This window comes from Puma concolor, chromosome D1, assembly GCF_028749965.1.
Source record: "Puma concolor isolate L17-30 chromosome D1, mPumCon1.1.hap2, whole genome shotgun sequence".
In the NCBI taxonomy this organism is placed as follows: Eukaryota; Metazoa; Chordata; class Mammalia; order Carnivora; family Felidae; genus Puma; species Puma concolor.
Genome location: NC_141676.1, coordinates 96,118,202 through 96,139,388, shown reverse-complemented (window position 1 = coordinate 96,139,388; position 21,187 = coordinate 96,118,202). Strand labels below are relative to the sequence as shown.

At 47.1% G+C, this 21,187-nt stretch overlaps 1 protein-coding gene across 2 annotated transcripts in view; it reads right to left on the bottom strand.

Annotated features, from left to right (window-relative positions):
* Window positions 1-20,902, bottom strand: part of SCN3B (sodium voltage-gated channel beta subunit 3) — a 31,813-nt gene extending 10,911 nt beyond the window's left edge. The window contains exons 1-5 of one of the 2 annotated variants that reach the window (XM_086678823.1): window positions 20,521-20,902; window positions 19,999-20,080; window positions 12,733-12,896; window positions 9,698-9,923; window positions 5,478-5,616 (exon numbers count right to left, since the gene is read on the bottom strand). In XM_086678823.1, coding sequence (XP_086534949.1) covers window positions 5,478-5,616; window positions 9,698-9,923; window positions 12,733-12,896; window positions 19,999-20,053 — 584 coding nt within the window. In that variant the 5' untranslated portion in view covers window positions 20,054-20,080; window positions 20,521-20,902. The other variant, XM_025928959.2, reaches the window with a different exon arrangement.
* Between the last annotated feature and the right edge of the window lie 285 nt (window positions 20,903-21,187).

Sequence of the window (21,187 nt, the reverse complement as noted above, 5' to 3'; positions counted from 1 at the left end):
ATTGTTAGGTCTTCTTGGTGGATAGACCCTTTAATTATGATATAATTATCATAATTCTTAATTATGATAATTAACAATAATATAAATTATAATTAATTATCATAATGATATAATGCCCTTCTTCATCTCTTGATACAGTCCATATTTTAAAGTCTAGATTGCCCGATGTAAGTATGGCTACTCTGGCTTTCTTTTGTTGACCGTTAGCATGATAGATGGTTCTCCATCCCCTTACTTTCAATCTGAAGGTGTCATTAGGTCTGAAGTGGGTCTCTTACAAACAGCATATAAATAGATCTTGTTTTCTTATCCATTCTGTTACCCTAGGTCTTTTGATTGGAGCATGGACTCATTGATGTTTAGAGTGAGTACTGAAAGATATGAATTTATTGCCATTATGTTGCTTGTAGAGTTGGAGTTTCTGGTGGTGTTCGCTGGTCCTTTCTAGTCTTTGTTGCTTTTGGTCTTTATTATTATTATTTTTTCATCTTTTCTCCCCTCAGAGAGTTCCCCTTAAAATTTCTTGTAGATGGGGCACCTGGGTGGCACCTGGGTGGCTCAGCCAGTTAGGCGGCTGACTTCGACTCAGGTCATGATCTTGCAGTCCATGAGATGAAGCCCCCGCATCGGGCTCCGTGCTGACAGCTTGGAGCCTGGAGCCTGCTTAGAATTCTGTGTCTCCCCCTCTCTCTGCCCCTCCCCCATTCACACTCTGTCTCTCTCTGCCTTTCAAAAATGAATAAATGTTAAAAAAATTTTTTTTTAATTTCTTGCAGGGCTGGTTTAGTGATCACAAACTCCTTTAATTTTTGTTTGTCTGGGAAACATTTTACCTCTCCTTCTATTTTGAATGACGGCCTTGCTGGATAAAGAATTCTTGGCTGCATATTTTTCTGATTCAGCACATTGAATATATCCTGCCACTCCTTTCTGGCCTGCCAAGTTTCTGTGGATAGGTCTGCTGCAAACCTGATCTGTCTTCCCTTGTAGGTTAAGGACTTTTTTTCCCTTGCTGCTTTCATGATTCTCTCCTTGCCTGAATATTTTGTGAATTTGACTATGATATGTCTTGTTGATGGTTGGTTTTTGTTGAATCTAATGGGAGTCCTCTGTGCTTCCTGAATTTTAATGTTTGTGTCTTTCCCCAGGTTAGGGAAGTTTTTCTCTACGATTTGCTCACATAATCCTTCTACCCCTATTTCTCTCTCTTCCTCTTCTGGGACCTCTGTGACTTTGATGATGTTCCTTTTTAGTGAGTCACTGATTTCTCTAATTCTTAAATCGTGCTCTTTTGCCTTAATCTCCCTCCTTTTTTCTGCTTCATTATTCTCCATAAGTTTGTCCCCTATATTGCTGATTCTCTGTTCTGCCTCATCCATTCTTGCTGCCGTGGCCTCCATTCACAACTGCAGCTCACTTATAACATTTATTTCATCCTGACTAGCTTTTACTTCTTTTATCTCAGCAGAAAGGGATTCTAATCTATTTTCGACTCCCGCTAGTATTCTTATTATCCTGATTCTAAATTCTGGTTCAGACATCTTGCTTGTATCTGTGTTGGTTAATTCCCTGGCTGTTGTTTCTTCCTGGTCTTTCTTTTGGGGTGAATTCCTTCATTTCATCATTTTGAAGGGAGAAAAGGAATTAATGAGGTAAAAAAAATTAAAATTAAAAAAATTAAAAAATTAAAAACAAACACACACACAAAATCGAGTAAATGATGCTAGATCTAGATCCTAGGTGTGTTTTGGTCTGGGTGTTGAAAGGGGCTTGACAGATTAGAGAAAAAAGGGGAAGGAAAAAAAAAAGGAAATCGTTTGAAAATTTGAAAAAATGAATACACTGAAGTAGACTAAAATGAAATGATGGAAGTAAAATAGAATTTGAAAAAATTTACACAAAAGTAAAAAATATAGGCAGCTCTTCCTGCCCATGGGTCCTGTTCCCATGCTTTAATAAAATCATCTTTTTTCACACCAAAAAAAAAAGTAAAAAATATAGTAGAAAAAAATTGAAACATATTTTTAATAAAAATTGAAAATAAAGATGAATTTTTTTCTCTTTCTGTATTCAAGAAAAAGAAAAGAAACGAAAAAGAAAAAAAAAGAAAACTGAATAGATGGACTGGTGAACAGTCAGTCGAACAAAAATACGACTGAAATTACTTCGTTTTCTTTTAGAAGTCAAATTATGAATCCCTTTATAGTCCATAAACTAAGCAGGTGGAGAGATTTGTGTTCCTGAAACTTGAGGTTGGCCCAGTTGGGCGGGGCTTAGTGTAATGGCTCCGTTCTCCACTAGATGGCGCTGCTTAGCTTACTGGGGCAGATCGTTGTGGCGCTTGTAGGTGCGTATGCGCATGCGCGGAAGCGATGCCATGGCGTCACCCAGACACCCGGTCTCTAGTATCTGAATTCTGTTCTCCCCGATCAGCAATCGCGCACCCGTCCTTTGTCTTTGGATTCCATCTACTTCCCGCTTTTACACGGTTCGTGACCAAGCCCCAGGCAGCACCTCCCTCCCGAGCTTTGTCTCAGATGCGGCTGTGTTTCCCGACTCCTTACTTCTGAGGGACTGCGGCTTTGGTCTGTTCTGCAGAGGGTCTCACTGAGCAATGGCCAGGTGCCGGCCGCACCCAGGAACATTTGCGGGACCGTGCTGCTGCTGACGCCCAGAGACTGTGGCCGGGGGCCAACCCGCCCCAGAAAAACTTCGCGAGATAGTGTAGCAGCAGTGTTTCAGGGACTGTGGAAAATCACAACACACACCTGGCACCAGGCTTCACCCCCAACGACGTTGTTCCAGCGCCAGCGATCGTGGTTGTTCTTCCGGCTCCGCTGGGGCCTTGCCTTTGGGGGACCCACATAGCCTCTACCAGGTGTCCTCCCAGCAGGTGAACTGCCTCTCCCCGGGTGCCCTGAAGAACCCCGGACTCCACTCTGCTCCTGGGGATTCACCCTTCTCACCAGAGCACCGCCAGGTATGGAGCTGCGGAGTTTCAGCCTCTGCGCTCCCCTGTTTACAGTCTTAACGGAATTTAAACCCTCTCCTTTCTCCCTTTTTAGTTCAGTCTCTGCGGCTGTTTCCACTCTTCCGTTTTCTCTCCAGCTGCTCTTGGGCGGGGGGGATGCTTTTCCCATATTCTTCCCCCCGCCGCCCTGCCTCGCCTCCGTCCTCCCTCCGCATGCAAAAGCGGCCCCCTGCCCTCCGTGGCTTCTGTCTCCCCCAGTTCACCTCTCCGCGCCGGGTACCTGCTGAATTCTGTGGTTCAGGTTGTGCAAATTGTTGTGTTAATCCTCAGATCAGTTTTCTAGGTGCGCAGGATGGGTTAGTGTTGGTCTGGCTGTATCTCAGGGACGCGAGGCCCACAAAAAACTTCCATGCTGTTCCGCCATCTTGGCTCCTCTCCCCCTTCTCTGTTCTATTCTAAGAGATATTCTCATTTTCTTTCTTCATGTTTCAGTCTGATATTCCAGCCTTTTATATCTCTGTGCTTCATTCTCTATACCTTCCTTACATTTGTTTCCAGCGTGTCTGTTATCTACTGTTCTGGTGAACCAATCCATCAAGTTTTAAAATTTATTGACTTTATTTTTCATTTCCAGATTTTAAGCTTCCTATTTAAAATCTGCCTGTTCTTTTTTCTTCGCAACTTATTCTATTCTTGGGCTTTTGGTTCCTCTTTTAATTGCTTTCACTCTTTTTAAAAAAATTTTTTTTAAATGTTTATTTATTTTTGAGAGAGAAAGAGAGAGAGTGCAGAGCGTGAGTGGGGGAGAGTGGAGAGAGAGGGAGACACAGAATCCAATGCAGGCTCTAGGCTCCGAGCTGTCAACGCAGAGCCCAGTGTGGGGCTCGAGCTCATGGACTGTGAGATCATGACCTCAGCCAAAGTCAGACACTTAACCAACTGAACCACCCAGGTGCCCCTTGCTTTCACTCTTTTAAATAAACTTATTTTCTAACTTCTACCAGGTCCTTTTTGTGTCTGAAGTTCCTGGGATGTAATCTTGCCATTTGTTACTTCTCTTGCTTGTGCTGGATTGTTTGCTGCTGTGTCTTTTAGCTTTGGATCAGATTGTGAAATCAGATTCAGCAATGCTTTATGTAGGGAATCCTGTTAAGCCTCAGCTGTGGGGTAGGTCCCTTCAGAATGGTTTTTCATTTGCTTCTACGTGGTGATCGCTGTCTGAGGATTAATCTTTTAATTGGCTTTCTCAGCTTGAAGCTTTCTGGATCATGTAAGTAGTATAAAATTTAAATCCCAAACATTGTGAGAGTGGGCTTGCGGTTACTAATTCTCAAGAATCTTTTAGGTTTCTACTTGGGAGTCAGGCCAAGATGGATACGTTTCCTTGGCTTTGCCCCAGACGGATGGACTGATTTTCTGATCTGTCCTTTGCATGTGTTGTAGCTCTTTGAGGATCCAGGCTCTGCTGGGGGCCTCGGGCCACATGGTCCCGGGCACACTCTCCCAGGTTCAGTTTTCTCATCCATAAAATGGGTATATGACTCTGTTTTCTGTGCAGGCCCCATTGTAGACACTTCCTGTCCAAGTGTGGGCACTTCCTGTCAGAGCACGAAAACCCAAGCACCCTAGGTTCCGCCAGGAATGACAACCTCCCTTGTATATCAATACTTTCTATCCTTGTATCAGTTGTAATTTTTACTTGCCTGGGATCATAGATATCATGCAAAATATCAAACATTTTTAGGTGATAATAGTCTACAGCTTTTAGGTTATCCCCTCAGCCATGTTGCCAGCCTTGTAAATCTATGAGAGTTCTGTTTTTTCTTCTCCCCAAATAACAGGCCAGAGGGGCCCCCTGAGCCCTCAGACCCCATCTTTTTCTCAGATGTGCTCACTCCCGAGTGACTAGGGCCTTGGTGAAAATGGCCAAGGTGCAGTCTGGACATTGGAGGATGAGAGCCTCTACTCCGCGTATCCAATTGCTGCCAGGCTCCAGGGGCAAGAACATGTGGCTCGGAGCTCCTTAGCTGATAAAAGGCAGGGCCCAGATGGCCTGATGAGCTCCACAGTGTACAACAAACAGCTGAGTGCGACAGAGAGGGCACGGACTTTCGGAACAGAGAGGTAAATCCCAGCCTCTCCTTTCATCATCCGCATGGCCTCAGCAAGCCACACAACCCTCTGTAAGCCTGCTTCATAAAATGGTCATAATAATGCTAATTTCATGGGATTGTGATGGTAGCTATGGGCTTTCCATCAGTGGTTAAGAGTACAGGGTAAGAGTTAGCAGGCATGAATCCAGACCTTGCTTTGCCTCTTATCATGGTCCCGGGCACACTCTCCCAGGTTCGGTTTTCTTATCCATAAAATGGGTATATGAATGCTGCCTACCTCAAAGGTGGTTGTGAGGCAAGTGGAGGAGTGTGTCAATTGCTTAGCACCTCGTCCGTGAGGGCGAACACTCTGAAGGTGCTAGCTACCATCACTTTGGCATCTTGGAACTTACGCGTTTTCTTGAGCTGCCTCTTCGGCCTTTGAGACCTTCCTGTAGCAATAGATCATTTCAACGAGCAGCCACAAGGTGAGGAAGACCAGGAGGATGTACATCATGATCTCTGAGACCACAGAGGTGAAGTCCTCTCCAGCTGCAAGGGGGACAGTGAGGCTCAGAACGTGCATGTGCGACAAACCCAGAACTGTCATTGGGTCGGAGATATATGATATATGAGACCTTTTTTTTTTTTTTTTTTAGTACGGCTTAAATTAGCCCTGGCTCTAAGGAACTTGAGAAGGCGTCAAAGAGATTCAATGACTCTGACTCTCCTGTCTGTCAGCTTCCTCGCTGACTTTTTTCAGGAGTGGGAGTGGGGGCGGGGATGGGGGTGAGAAAGAATGAGGAGTGGAGGGAAAAAGGGAGCCGTGGAAGGAATCCTGGAATGGGGTGAGATGGAAGAACCGGGTCCCAATTTTGTGTGGACAGTCACTTCCCTTATTGGAAACTCTCTTTCTTAACTTGTAAGGTAAGGGTGATAGTTCACACCCTTACCTAGTGTATTCAGGAATATCCGGTGAGATGTGAAAGTCTACACACATGTGAGGGACAGGTCTGGTTCAACCACTGAGCATAGAGTGGCAGAGCGAGTGAGCATGGGAAACATGTAAGGGGCCAGTGCGGTCAGCCCACCCAGTGATCTGGGCGTAGCCTCTACAAGTCTGGACTGGAAACAGGGTCCTTCCCGGTTCATCTTCCTTCCAGGCCATCCCAAACCCAAACAGAAATGGGTATTGGAGCATTCCACATATTACCCAGGCTTTCTGAAACACAAATCTGACCCTGCTATTTGCACGCTTTAAACCTTTCCGTGTTCCATCCCGCCCTCAGGATAAAGACCAAACCACGAACGTGGCAAGCAAGATTCACAATCCAGCCCTTTTCTCCTCATTTCCATTCAGTGGACCAGCAAAACTTCACTTCTCATTTACACGGTGGGCTCTTTGGGGATCTGTAGACGTTTATTCATGCCCTTTCCTCTTTCTCAATTGTATTGCACACCCCCTCAGCTACCTCTGTCCCAACATCCCCTCCTGCTTTTCAGTGTCCCAACCATTCTTCCAGACTCCACCAAAGTCCCTTCCTCTGTGGAACCTTCTTCGGCCTCTCGTGCAGAGCTATTCATGTACTTCTCTGTGCACTTTTCTCATCCGCCCATTGTAATACCTCTCAGGTTGTGCTGTGATGTGTTTCTCTCTCTTCTCCACTGATGGTGTGCTTATTAAGAACATATTTCACTTATTTTTACATTATCAGCCTGTTGTCTAATCCTGGAATATTTGCAGTACTCAATAAGTATTTGTTGAGTGAATGAATGCAAATAAATATTGATCTTTGTTTCACAGCCAACCAGAATGACAATTAAAAGATGATATAAGGCAAAGGTCCTGGTCCACAATCGTCCTTTCTAGTGGGAAAGAAGTTTGTAGCCACATTTCCTGTTGCTAACTCCTCCAGCAAATTAGATTCATGGTCCTTGGTTATTCATAGGCCCCAGTCATCCATCAGGCCTCACTCCTTAAAAGCACAGAATAGCCATAGCCACGACCTTCAGCTCAGAGAAGCAATCCAAAGCTTCCACGATCATCCAGGTTTCCTGACTGGAGCTGGAGGTCATAAATATAGCGTGCGGCACAGAAGAACGCCATGCACATAAAATATCTTTTTTGTGGGCTTGGTAATACCTGATTTGTGATGTACTTGGCTTAAAGCATGCTCTTTTTAAATGCAATAGCCCAGAAGTAGGAACACAGGAAGCTATCCATGCTCAGTATTTTTAGTCACTTCTAGATCTCAGATTTCTGTCTTAGAGCCAGGAGGTCAGAGCTTAGGACAGGATACGTTCAGCTTGAGCCAAGAACTAGGGAGATTCTGTGGGACCACAGGACTGGAGGAGATGTAGCTCGTTGCGCTGTGGTGGCGCCTGTCGCTCTGAGCCTTATGAAAGCAGATCTTGGCTGCGGGGAGGGGGGGGGGTATTGTCAGAGGCTGCCACGGGTCACAGAGGAAAAGAGAGAAAGAAAGAGAGGAAGGAAAGAAGGAAGGAAAAAAGGGGAGGGAAAAGAAGGGGGGCGGAGAAAGGAAAAGATATGAAAAGAAAGAAAAGAAAGAAAGAGTAGCAGAAAAAGGGATGGCGGTCGAAGGGAAAGATGTACTGGAAATAGAGCTAGCCCAGTAGCCAAAAGATCTGGTCCGTAGGCCCGCGTCTGGCGCTAACTTGCTTCCTATCTCTGGGCAAGCGCCTCACCGATCTCCCCGCCGCAAAACGAGGGGCACCAGAGCTGCACCCTCCAATCAATCACCTGGGGAGTCATTTCTACTTACATACGCGAGACCTCACTCCAGGCCACAGAGCTCATGCTCATAAGAGCGGTAGGGAGACTGCTACACGCGAGGGAAGCCCCTGGGCAATTCTGAGGCCTGCCTGCTCTTTGTTCAGAACCTCTGCAGGAAATGAGAGCCAAGCTTCCTTCCAGCCCTAACATCCCAAGAGGCTTTGTGGTTCTGATAACAAACTCGTCTTCCTTCTATTCTTACCCAAGCCTGGCTCCGGTGCCCCGGAGGCGGACAGGTTCAGCTTTGCCACACTTTCCACGGGCTGCGCCAGGGACTCTGGAGGCAAGAGCCTGAGAGAGACCGGCGGCGCCTTCCTAGTATCGGCGTCACCAGCCAACAGTTCCGGCAGTGACCAGTAGAGGGCGCCAGCCTCTTTTCCCCGGGGAGCAGAGGTGTGTAAACAGAAGGGATAATGGAACTTCGAAACAGAAAAATACCTTAGAGAGCTTCTAGCCCAACGCACGCGCTGTACCCAAGAGGTGACGGGTTCAGAGAGGGAGAATGGCTTATCAGGTCTAAATGCCAGTGGTCTGAGAGTGCTTCTGCACCTTCAAAAAAACTGACCTACCTTTCGTTTTAGTCATGTGGTCCACATCAGGACAAAATCATGACATCTCTTGCCCTGCCGTGCACTCTCAAGTTTGCTTCATGAATTCTATCACAGTAACAGGAGGAAAAAATGAGGAAATTTGTGGCCTGGAAGTCGGGATTCTTGGGAATCCTAGGAAGAATGCTATCATGAATTTGACTTCTTATTTCATGCCCCACACCTTTTACCTGCTCACCATCCTGCCTCTTGGGGCAGTGATAATGCTAAGAGTATGCTGGAAATAGATTGCCTGGGAACAGGCTAAGAAAAACGGAGCCATCACGTAGCCTGGATGAGAAGACACAAAAGGAGATGCATATATCGGTCTTTTGACACATGAGGGGGTGTTTGCAAGCAGCTGGAAACCACAGTTTTCTGAGTCCCTTGAAACCAGAACAGAGCAGTGTGTGAGCGCATTCTAACTTTACCGTCAAGATTCTGGACTGGATTAAAACAGAAACATTTGAATTGTTTCTGGAAGGATCCCCCACCTCCCACCCTCATAAGAAATTGGCTGTGGGAAATCTGAAGATTTTAAGCTAAAGACTAGAAAGTTTTTTTCTTCCAGTTGAGAATGAGGTTTTGCACTGATAGATGCCAGGGGATGGGAAAGGGATTGCTTGTGTGGTCATTTTGGGGAAGACAGAAGACTTGGTTTAGAGCAGTGGTTCTCAAAGTGCGGTCCCAGGCAGCATGGGCATCTCCAGGCAATTTGTGAGACATGTAAACTCTCAGACTCTATCCACAGAAGCAGGAAGTCTGCATTTTAAGTCCTGCAGAGGATTTTGAGGCTTGCTGAAATTTGAGCACCACTGGTTCAGAGGTATGTATGGCTTCCACACAGGAGGGTTAGAAGACTTCTAGATAAGCTCATGAGATTTCCCTGTGCCCATTGAGTCAGGGATTCAACACAGATCAGAGAAGAAGGTGTAGCTGAGTTGACAGTTTTAGGCTTCATGGAGGCTGACTTCTTTCTCTAAGGATGAGAAGTCAGGGGATCAGGGAACAGGTATTTCTCCTGTCATCTCTGAGCCTTTCTGCTTTGAGGAAAGGCACAGACAGGCAAGCTGTCAGGCAGTTTGCAGGAAGCTGGCCACTCAAGGAAGTTAAATCAATGGTGACATTTTTAAATGCCACCTCTCCAGATATATGGGCTTTGCACTCTGCAGAGGTCTCATTTGTGTGGAAACCCACTGCCCTCCCTCCCCTAAGAGGAGGGCACCCCCGCGACCCTGCGTCCCAGCCTCACCCTCTTCGGTGACTCGGAGGGGGATCAGCCGTGTAGTCTTCACAAAGGGGCGATGTGCCTCAAAGGCGAACTCCCGGGACACGTTGCAGGTGTAGAGGCCAGAGTCATTCAGGGTGACGTTCAGCACGGTGATGGACACATCCTGCAAGTCCTTGCTCCCATTCCACTGCAGGCGCCCCTGGAAGGGGCTCTCCACCTCCTGCTGGCCGTTTCGATACTCATAGATCTGCAGGTAGAGAAGCAGAAGAGAGTAGGGCCAGGAGAGAAAACAGGGTAGGAGGGCCGGGATGGGGACAGGGCAGAGAAAAGGAGCAGAGTCGTGCATGGACAGGGGAGGGAGCGCACAACGTTACAAGGAGATCCCGAGTTTGGGAGTGTCAGGGGAGGGCAGGGAAGAGAGGGCGAGAGAGGCAGGGAAAGATGAGAGAAGGTAAACAGGTATCAGGGCGTATGGACACAGCAAAGGAAGACGCAGACAGGAGTAGACAGGAAGAAGGCTGGAGGAAAAAAGGTACAGAGAAAGAGAACAAAAGAAGGTGAGTAAAGCAGATAGACCAGGAGGGGGAAACTGAAAGAAAGAATTGGAAGGAGACAGAGCAAGAGAGTAAGCTGTGTCACGAGGGCAGCCAGTGGGAGAACAGAGCATAGAGACCAAGAGTGGCAGCTTCACGAGTCACGAAGACATCGTAAAGCCTTGGCCTCAAGACTGGACTCTCTGATCTGGTTGCCACTGAGGGGATATGGTCAGTCTGGGCCAGGCCACAGGAAGGGGACCCTGGACGCCAAAGTGTCATGGTTGAGCAGAGAGCTGCCAAAAGATATGCACACTTCAGGTTTTTCGCTTTGGGCTGAATTATAACTGAAATGTGGTCTCGAAATTTCTTTTCTCAAGCACTTCCACCTTCTGACACACCTTTTTATTCTCTACAGCTGTGCTGCCCATTCTAGTCTCCACTTGCCGTATGGAGACTACTTACACTAACAATTAAATGACTAGATGGGGTGCTTGGGTGGCTCAGTCGGTTGGGCATCTGACCTCAGCTCGGGTCATGATCTCACGGTGTGTGAGTTTGATCCCCGCGTCGGGCTCTGTGCTGACAGCTCAGAGCCTGGAGCCTGCTTTGGATTCTGTGTCTCCCTCTCTCTCTGCCCCTCCCCCACTTGCACTCTGTCTGTCTGTGTGTGTCTCTCTCTCAAAAATAAATAAACATTAACAAAATTAAAAAAAAATTAAATGACTAGAAGTGAAAATGTAAAATTCACTTCCTCATTTGCACTAGCCACATTTCAAGGGTTCAGTGGCTGCATGTGGCTAGTGGCTACTGTATTGGACAGCACAAATATGGAACATTTCCATTTTCACAGGAATTTCTAGCAGACAGCATCGCTTTGTCTGTCCACTACAATTTTTAAAGTTTCTTTTCCTCCTTCTGAGTCAGCTACTCATTCTGGGCAGACACGGAAGCAGAGTAGGTGGCTGGCACACAACCAGGCCTGAGGCCAATGGGGGCCTTTGCATCAGGCCTAGACATCCAGATTCCTGTCCCCTGGGGACCGGCCTCAGTCACAGTCAACTCTGAGGGAAGCCCGAGATTTCAGGGAAATTTACTGGTTCCAGTTCTGGAACAAACACTTGATTGGAGCACTCAATTTCACCCTGCTATCATCTCCATTAAGTCTTTTTAAAAATTTTTTTTTCAATGTTTTTTTATTATTTTTGGGACAGAGAGAGACAGAGCATGAACGGGGGAGGGGCAGAGAGAGAGGGAGACACAGAATCGGAAACAGGCTCCAGGCTCCGAGCCATCAGCCCAGAGCCCGACGCGGGGCTCGAACTCACGGACCTCGAGATCGTGACCTGGCTGAAGTTGGACGCTTAACCGACTGCGCCACCCAGGCGCCCCTCCATTAAGTCTTTGTACAGAAGAAACTCGCCTTCAAGAAGGTGAGATAGCTCAGTAAAAAGGGCTTTGTATCTGCTGTCAGACAACCTGGTTCGAATCTAAGGTCTCTTATTAACTTCTTTGGGCCTCTGTGTACCTCACTCATGTACATATATCTTTTCTCTAGCAAACACTTGTATCATGCTTCCTATATTCCAGGGCTATTCTAAATGCCTTAAAAATGAAAGCTAACAACCTTGAAGGTAACAATTCTATGAGGTAGCTATGGTTTGCATCCCCATTTTAGAGATGAGGAAACGGAGGCACAGAGAGGTGAAGCCAGTTGTCTTACGGCACAGAACTAACAAGCTGTAGAGTAGAGAATCAAACCCAGGCAGCGTGGGTTCCAGAGTCCGTGAAAGTGTGAATAAGGGTCATCCCCAAGGTGATATTCAAAGCATGTAATGGTACTGGCCATGGCACGAACCAGGCTAAGCTGACACCAGCCACAGCACAGAGCGGAGTCTCAGAGGCTCCCCATTCCGTCAGGATGATCCCTTAGTTGCGTGGGGGAGGTCTGGAGGTTCCCAGTGGGACCGATGATGGTGAGGCCGCTTGGGAAGCTTAGCACAGCGAGTGCCCATTATAGACCTATTCGAATAGTTCACTCACAGATGCGGCTGTACTGGGTATACCAGTTGAACATCAGCCTGGGTCATCCCTGCCATTCTTTTTTCACTGGGATTGCGAGATTTAAATGAGCTAACCTATGCTCTCCCATAGAATGAGGCTGAGTGTTATTTCCATCTTTCTACTAATTTAATCCATCCAACATGATGGTGCACAAGAGCCCGTGAAAGCACCTGCAAAGTGCCTTGTGGGGTGGCTAGCACACGGTAGGCTCTACATGCTATTTCTCTCTTCTTCCCCTTCCCCCGCTGGTAACCAGGAATGCCTGCGGCTGGCCAAGTGCCCTTCCCATCACAGAGGCTGGGCTACACTAAGGCCGTCAGTTATCTGCTGGGGAGCTGTCAACGCTTTGAAAAGAAAGAGCCAGGGTTTGTCAGAGCCTTGTTCCCCAGACTCTCGGGAGCCAGGCACATAACAGCAGAGGCAAGCAAAAGAAAGGCCGTAGTCAGCAGGCAGACATACAAGGAAATCTTTACCGCCCTCGGGCCTGTAGAACCACTCCACCACCGTGGTGGCCTCCACCTCCTCTCTCTTCATGCAGGAGATGCAGCGCAGCTTCATGGGGTTGCCCTGAACGGCCTCCGTCTCCGAGGGCACTTCCACACACACAGGGAAGCAGACACTGACTGGAGAGAGGCCCAGTGACAGGGAAGGGACAGGAGGTGTTGGGGAGGAGGGCACCAGGAGAGCGGCATTGGAGAACAAAAGGGAGGGAGAAGAGACAGAGAAGGAAGAATCATGAGACAAACCTGAAGATCGCATGTACCTGTGTGTACGTCTTCACCTGGGCTCCCCCAGGATGCGCGCTCAGAACAAGCAGGGCGTGGGCTGCAGGAGCCACGGATGACTCTGAGTTGACTGAAAGCCTCCCGGGGTGCAGCCCTGAGCCCTGCCCTCAAAGACTTAGAGTCTCCGTGGGAAACCGGGGGCACACATACCCACCCATCCATGCACCCTTCATTCAACCACTATTCACTGAAATCTACTCTGTGCCAGGCCTGATGCGAGGCTGACACAAAGATGAATAAAACACCAACCTCACCCTGAAGGCATTTATAATCTAGCAGGGAACGCATACTTCTAAGTATCATTAAACAGGACCATGGCGAGTGCCATGCTGGTGACGTGTTCTGTTCCCAGAGGAGGGCCAGTTATTCCTGGTTGGGCTGGGGAGAGAGGAAGAGAAGGAAGATGAGGCAGGGGTCTAGAAAGGGAGCGGGGACCACGTTGTGAAGACCTTTGTGTGGCCTTCACAACATGAGAGGTCAGATGTTTGCAAGCCATGGAGAGATAATCATTGCATCTGAATTTTATTTTAAAAAGTAGGTAATTCCGACGCCTGGTGGAGGCTGGAACAGCAGATGAGGAAGACGGTGAGCTGGCCACTGGGCTAGAGCAATGCTTTTTGCAGAGGAGTAGAGAGAGACAAAGTTAAAAATCTGGAGAGGGGCGCCACCAGCGCCTGGGTGGCGCAGTCGGTTAAGCGTCTGACTTCGGCCAGGTCACAATCTCGCGGTCCGTGGGTTCGAGCCCCGCGTCGGGCTCTGGGCTGATGGCTTGGAGCCTGGAGCCTGTTTCCGGTTCTGTGTCTCCCTCTCTCTCTGCCCCTCCCCCGTTCATGCTCTGTCTCTCTCTGTCCCAAAAATAAATAAACGTTGAAAAAAAAATCTGGAGAGAGGTCAGATTGGGGTGATAGCTTGCCTGCCACATGGAGGTCTGGACTTATGGTCGCTGCCCTCTAGAAACTTGTGGCCCATAAAAATAGGGTGAGTACATCAGACTGCACGTTCAGGATGAGTCAAAAGTGGGATTAGGCCGCCAACAAAGCGAGTGCAAATGTGGGCTGCATTAACAGATGCACGATGTGCACAACGAGGGAGAGACAGTGCCTGTGCATCGTGCAGAACAAATCTGGACCGTTCTGATCAGTTCAGCTGTCACAGTTGACAACAGGAAGCTGTTCAGTGAGTGCATGCCCAGCAAGGAGCAAGATGGAGAACGGTCTGGCGACATCGTCTGGGGAGAAACAGATGGGAGAATTGGGGGTGCCTGGCTTGGACACAGAACTTATCTGCCTTCAAGTATTTGAAGGCCTGTGGAAGAGAAATTCAATTCTAATTCCAAAAGTTACAAGAAAGTAAATTTGGCTCATTAAAAAAAAAAAAAAAAAAGAATTATCTGGTGCTGAAGCTGATTACAAATACAAAAAACTATTTGGTAAGAGTTTATTGTATGGAAGATTCAAAAATGGGATGATCTTATATCAGGACTTCTAAGTCCCCTTCTAATGCTACCTTCCCATGAATTAATAATAAAAACAAAACTCCTAAAAAAAAATGAAACAATACACATTGATATTTAAAAACTAGTATGCTGGGGTGCCTGGGTAGCTCAGTCTGACTTCAGCTCAGGTCATGATTTCACCGTCCGTGAGTTCGAGCCCCATGTCTGGCTCAGAGCCAGCTGACAGCTGACAGCTGACAACTCAGAGCCTGGAGCCTGCTTCTGAGTCTGCATCTCCCTCTTTCTCTGCTCCTCTCCTGCTCATACATTCTCTCTCAAAAATAAATAAACATTAAAAATTTTTTAAACAAACACACAAGTGGCACTATGATGAGTTTAAAACATCAAGGGGAAATAAAACTAATTGGTTTTAAAACTCTCAAGCTAGCTGGGGCTGGTCTTATCAGGCAGTCTGCAAAAGAGTCTCCCGCTTCTGTATATGGACCATCACTTTCATGGAGAGAGGATCTGTATCTAGAGAGAACTGATCAGAAACACTTTCAATATGTGATGTGTTTGAAGTCTCGATTGTAAGCCTGGTTGAAAAAAAAAAGAAAAGAAGGTGTGGTCTGTGCAAAAGTTTGGGAACGAATACAGGTGCAGAGAATGTGCACTGAGAAATCTGTGTGGCAGGCAGCTTTGAGGCACATTCATATTTAATGAGACATGGTAAAGATAAGTTAGTTCAGTGATGATGACTTCAAAAGTAGCATAGGAAGATGTACCAAGGAATGCACAGTTACAAATACAGAGGCAGGAAGAAAATGAATTTGGCAACTGAAGGCCTGTGTGTATCTACTCTTTAACCTCTGAGACTCAGTTTATTCATCAACAGAATGCTGAAAATAACATCTAATAGCATCATCATGGGAATTCTATGGAATGATCTATATGAATGTGCTTTGGACATATATCACCTGTTAATGTATTTTCTCCTTCATTTATCTGCCCACTTATTCAACAAATATATCATGTGCTTATTGTATGCCAGGCACTGTTCTAGGCACTGACAATGCAACAGGGGACAAAACAGAAACCATTCCTGCTCTCATGGAGCCTGCATTCCAGAGGAGGGTAATAAAAATAAGAAACATGACATTGTAGTAAGTACTAATGAGAAAAAGTAAAACAGAGTAGAGGCGCATGGGAACATCAGAGACAGCCTCACTGAGACGGTGACATCGAGCAGGCACTGAAGGAAAGAAATGAGGGCAAGAAAGGAGATATATGAATATCTCCATGGAAGTGTGCAAACAGAGGAAATAGCATTTCAAGGGTCCTAGGGTGGGAGTGTCTGTCGAAAGCAGGGCACAATGAAGCCCAGGGAACAAAGTGAGAAAGGAGACATAAGCCAGGGCCAGATCATGGCTGGTCTTGTTTAGAACTTGGACTTCTGCTTGGAGTGACATGGGGACCATTGGAGTGTTCTGAGTGGAAGAATAACACGATTGGTACAAACTGACATGACCTGGCTATGTTGAGAATAAACGGAAGAGGTGACAAAGGACAATGTGGAAGCAAACAGGATAGTTAAGAGGCTGGTACACTGATCACATTGAGAGATGGCTCAGTGGTTTGGCTTGGATGAAGGTGGTAGCAGAGCTGCTGGGCTTTGAAAAAGAACAATTTGTTGGACCAACATCCTCGAATACGTGCCAGGTGATGTGCTTTAGTGAGCAAGTAGATGAATTGGTCTTATAAATTTTTTTTTTTTTCAACATTTATTTATTTTTTTGCGACAGAGAGAGACAGAGCATGAACGGGGGAGGGGCAGAGAGAGAGGGAGACACAGAATCGGAAACAGGCTCCAGGCTCTGAGCCATCAGCCCAGAGCCTGACGCGGGGCTCGAACTCCCGGACCGCGAGATCGTGACCTGGCTGAAGTCGGACGCTTAACCGACTGCGCCACCCAGGCGCCCCGATGAATTGGTCTTAAATAGGAGCACAGTTAGTTCATTTATAGTTAAAGGAGGGAGGGCAAAATCTATGCAATCAGGAGGATGGCTGTGGCTTGCACAGCAATCTCTCTTTTTCCTGAGTTGCTCCTGAGATGACAGCAATCCAGTGTACCATCAGAGAACAAGCACTACTGATTCCCTTCTCATGGCCAAAGTCCAGTTTCAAGGCATAAGAATTCTGCTCATGAAGTCCTGGATAGTACATTGCAAAATGGTCACAAAATTCTCTCATGTCTCTTTGTTTGCCCTTTGCAATATGACGTGCTGTTTCTTCCATCAAGAGGTGAAATCTGTTTCTCCACCCCATGAGTCTCTAGTACACCACTGCCTCTCTGTGAAATCCTCTAGATATCCAAGAAAAGGTCATACATATGGTAGATATTCAATCCACATTGCTGACTGTAAGTGATAAACTCCTGGAATAATCTTGGCCAAATCATTTGACTTCTGGTCTCTTCTCCAATTTCTATAGTAATAATGAGGAAACTTATGAGAAGGTAGGCTAGGTAGATATATTACTAATGATTATATTTAACTAAGGAATAGTATCAATCTATCATGAGGTGGAGAGTAATATGTGTTGAACCAACTCCTCTAATACCCTCAAATCTTTTTCTTCTTTGGACATTACTAGCTTGCCCCTCCTGAGCTTGCTCTAGAATGCATTCCTTTGTGCTAAGATAATGAAGGCTTTTATTAGAATGTAAATATTTGCCAAAAGGGGTAATAAATGAAGTTATCTGTAGGCATTAACAACCTGAAATGATTTGTCTATCAGGTTAGCCAGTCACTTAGCAGAGCCTTGAAAAGAATGGGGTGCATGATGAGCTTCTGGGGGACGAGAGGAAAGCATCCCCAACAGAGCAGACATGTGGGGGAGTAGACCCGGAGAGGAAGAGCAGAGAAGACACTAGGGCCTGGACGGGGAGGGCAAAGGAAAGGCATGGCGGGAGGGGTGTGAGGGTGGTGGCTCTGAAGAGGGATGTGAGGACAGAGCCCATCTGGCAATCCTGCATAGCGGCACATGTGTTCATTAGAAGTGCTAGAACAAGCACTGGAAGACTGAAATCAGGAGACAAGAGCTCTCTGGCAAGTCCTTCCCCCTCCCTGAGCTCATTTTCTCACATCTAAACTGGAAATAATACTACTTTCCCTAGCTACCCCCAAGGATTGATATGGTGACCAAAAAGAAGTAACAGATTGAAAAGTGCTTTGCAAACCATAAAGCACCAGGGAAGTGTAGGTTTTTAAAAAATTATTATTATATACTTTATTAAAGGAAATAAGGGAACTTTTTTTCAATATATGCAGAAAATAATACAATGGAAAATATTCTTTCCATTTATATTTGCATCATGTGATAAAGCAACTTGGGAAGGGAGAATGCATCTAGTCAAAGTGGTTTCCAGTCCTAGAATTACATTCAAATAAAATGAAACTGCATTTGTGAAATGAGGCCTTTCTCTTACATTTGATGGCCAGGTTTCCTGAACCATCCCTCTTTCCTTCTGCAGCTTTTAAGCTTCATGAGCCAAAGAAGCTGAGAATGAGCAAATGATGGGTGTGATTTGCATGCTTCTTCCAAAGGTTTTATTTTGGGGATGGGGTGGAAAGTGGAGGTGAGGAGAGGGGTGGATGCTACCAAGTTGAGCAATATTTTGTAAATATTTCCTTACTTTTCAGTCTTAGATGTTATCTGCCCCAACTTCCGAACTTTCCATGTGAGGAACCAGATACTCTAAGGTTGTTACATAGCAAGCTAATGGCACAGCTAAGACTCCAAGCCAGGCTTTATAAGTCCTAAAAAGGGCTTAGCATGTGGCACCCTCACCCCTTCCACTGGAATTCAGGCAGGGATGCTAAAAATTTAAATTAAGGTTTGGGAAGAAAAGCTCTGTAGAATCTCACCCCAGTCCTTCTCTGCAACTTTATCTTCCATTGATTTATCAATACTCTTTCTTTTCCAGCCAGACTAACCTCTCCTAAGGCTCATTTCCCTAGTCTTAGCCTCCCCTGAGGAAATCCTAGCCTTAAATCGTCAAGGTAGGTGAGATCATTGGCAACCCATTATGTCTGCTTCATCTTCAGGTCTAGTCACTCTACTGGGGATGGATGGTGATGAGTCTGCCCTTGGGACTGGCATTACTCTCCCTCTTTGTCCTTCCCAGACTGTCTCATCAGGCATTTTGTTCAACATGAAGCTTGGCTCTGCTTTTGGTCACATGTAAAATCCAGATAATGCTGGCAGCCAATAAGTCCTGGAGGTTTAATAAAGTGATACTAAGGCAAAGAGGCAATTCCCATCAGCATATTTGCCACTGCACAGGGAGAATGAGTTTCATGCCAACCATGGGAGAATAAATCCCACACGCCTAGTTTCAATAAAGCAAGTGGGCACAATTATCCTGGTTATTGACTTTTAGCATAGAGGAAGGTAAAAGCATGTAAAAAGTAGAAATGTAGATGATCATGTGAAGCAATATATCAACTGAACAGCACCTGTATTTGACCTGAGGATCTAATCAGAGTCACCAAGAGAGAGATGCCTAGAACTATACAGCAATCACACACACGTGCGCGCACACACACATACACACACACACACACACACACACACACACACGTCTTCACCAATCCATTCAGATGCCATACTAACATGCTCAGACATACACTAACACACATTCAAACACTGAGGCATAAACAACACAGTAAAGCATTCTCTCAATCACATATACAGATGTTATCACGTAGACTCATTAACTCTCTCTACACACATGCAGGTACCCTACTCTGACACCACTCTGTTTAGCCTTAGTGTTGCAAGTGAAGGTCTTCCTTATTTGGAGGGAGAAGGTCACCTTATTTCCTCACAGCAAACAAGAACCTATTCGTTTTTGAAAGCAAAAAACATAGCTCCCCAAACACCAAAGCACCTTAGCTTCACATGTTCATGAAAAAGAATAAAGATGCAATGCCCAGGTGCCTATTTATCAAAGACGTAGCTGCAAATGGCTGAAGCCTATTTTCCTTATTAAAATTAAATAAATGGCTCAACAACGTGTTTTCATTCTCAAAATGCATGCATTTAGCTTTTTTAAAAAATACATGGGAATTAATTTGAAGACCCAATGATTTTTCATTGAAAAATGAAAGGTAAATGCAACCGAGATTTTTCATAATGAACGTGACTGCATTCCCTTTCAACAAAAGGAAAAGGGAAAAAATACTTTGGAATTAATCGGAAACAGGAGGAGGGGTGGAAAACCCACTAGGGTGGTTCTGGAATATAACAGCAGGGGAGTGAGGTGTTTTTCCAATCTCAAAATCCCAGCTCTCATGTAACCCTTATGGATCTCCATGTCTGGCAGACATGCATAGAGAGAAGCCAACCAAGGCTCCTTTTGTTACAAACGACATCAATTAGTGTTATTATTGTTGGCATTATTACTGTTATCTGCATCTCGCATGGCAGGGTGCTGGTACTTACCCCAGAAGATGAGCACGAGGGAAGCCAGGGGAAACAATCTGTTGAAGGCAGGCATCTTTTCTCTGGCGGGTGGCTTCCGGGGCTAAACAGAGAGATTCCCTCGGTCAAGAACTCGCCCTCTCAGATACTTTCGAGGAAACCCTTTGGGACGAACTGCCCCAAGGGGGCGACTTTCGGACTGAAATAAGGGCCAAGCGCCGGCGACTGGGGAGGCTTTCAGGGGTTTTCGAGCCGGGCGGGGGTTTCAGCTCCAAACCACCCTAGTGCACCGCCCCAGTTCGAGGGAGCCGATCAGCAGCTTCGCGCGCTCTCCCCGGAGCCCGTTGCTGGGATCCGGCTCAGCACCACGGACAGTACCTTCCCCGCCCACCCCGGAACTTCACAAATTCCAGTTGCTCAGCTGCTTCTCGGGTTTGCGCCTCGGTGACAGCTCAGCTCGGAGGCGAGCAGCACGGCTGGCTCTAGGCGGCTGGCTCTAGGCAGCTGGGCTGTCGAAGGGGTCCATGTTGATCCACCTCTCACCTCCCCTGGGAACAGCTACGCTCCGACCAGGATCCACCAAGACCCGGGAGCTTCGGCTTCATCAGCCTGCACCGGCTTCTCCAGCTGGGCGTGCCCCCCACACCCAAAGCCACCGGGGCCTCCCGTCTGAGCTCCAAAATTCGTTCCACCTCGGTCCCGTCCACGCCCGCCCTCTGCTCCGCGGGAAGGTCCGGAGGGGCGGGGCAAGAGGCGGGAGCTCCTGTCGGCCGCAGATCTCTGGGGAGGGGCAGGGAGGGTGGGCCGCTTCCCAGGAGCTCTCCCCCAGATAGTGCCGGGGTCCCGATTCTGGGTGGCGGGTGACCAACTGCCCTTCTCCAGGTCCTTCTTGACCGTGTGTGTTCAGTCAGCCTTGACATGCGCAGGCGGCTGTCCACCCCCACCGCCACCACTGACCCACCCCTCGTGCACACACTCCCCACCCCCAAACAGGCGTGTCCCTCCCGTGGCAGAGCGAGGCTGCCCAGCGCGGGGCGGAGCTTGGAGCTGCGCAAACACCTCCAGACCCCGCGGTTTCTGCTCTCGCTGGCTGTCTCCAGGTCTCCCTTTCACATCTCCACACCTCTCCCAGCGCGGGCAGTCTTCCTGCCACCAATTCACACCCTCCAGGCAACCCCACTCCTGCTACAGCACAGGCAAGCCAGCCTCC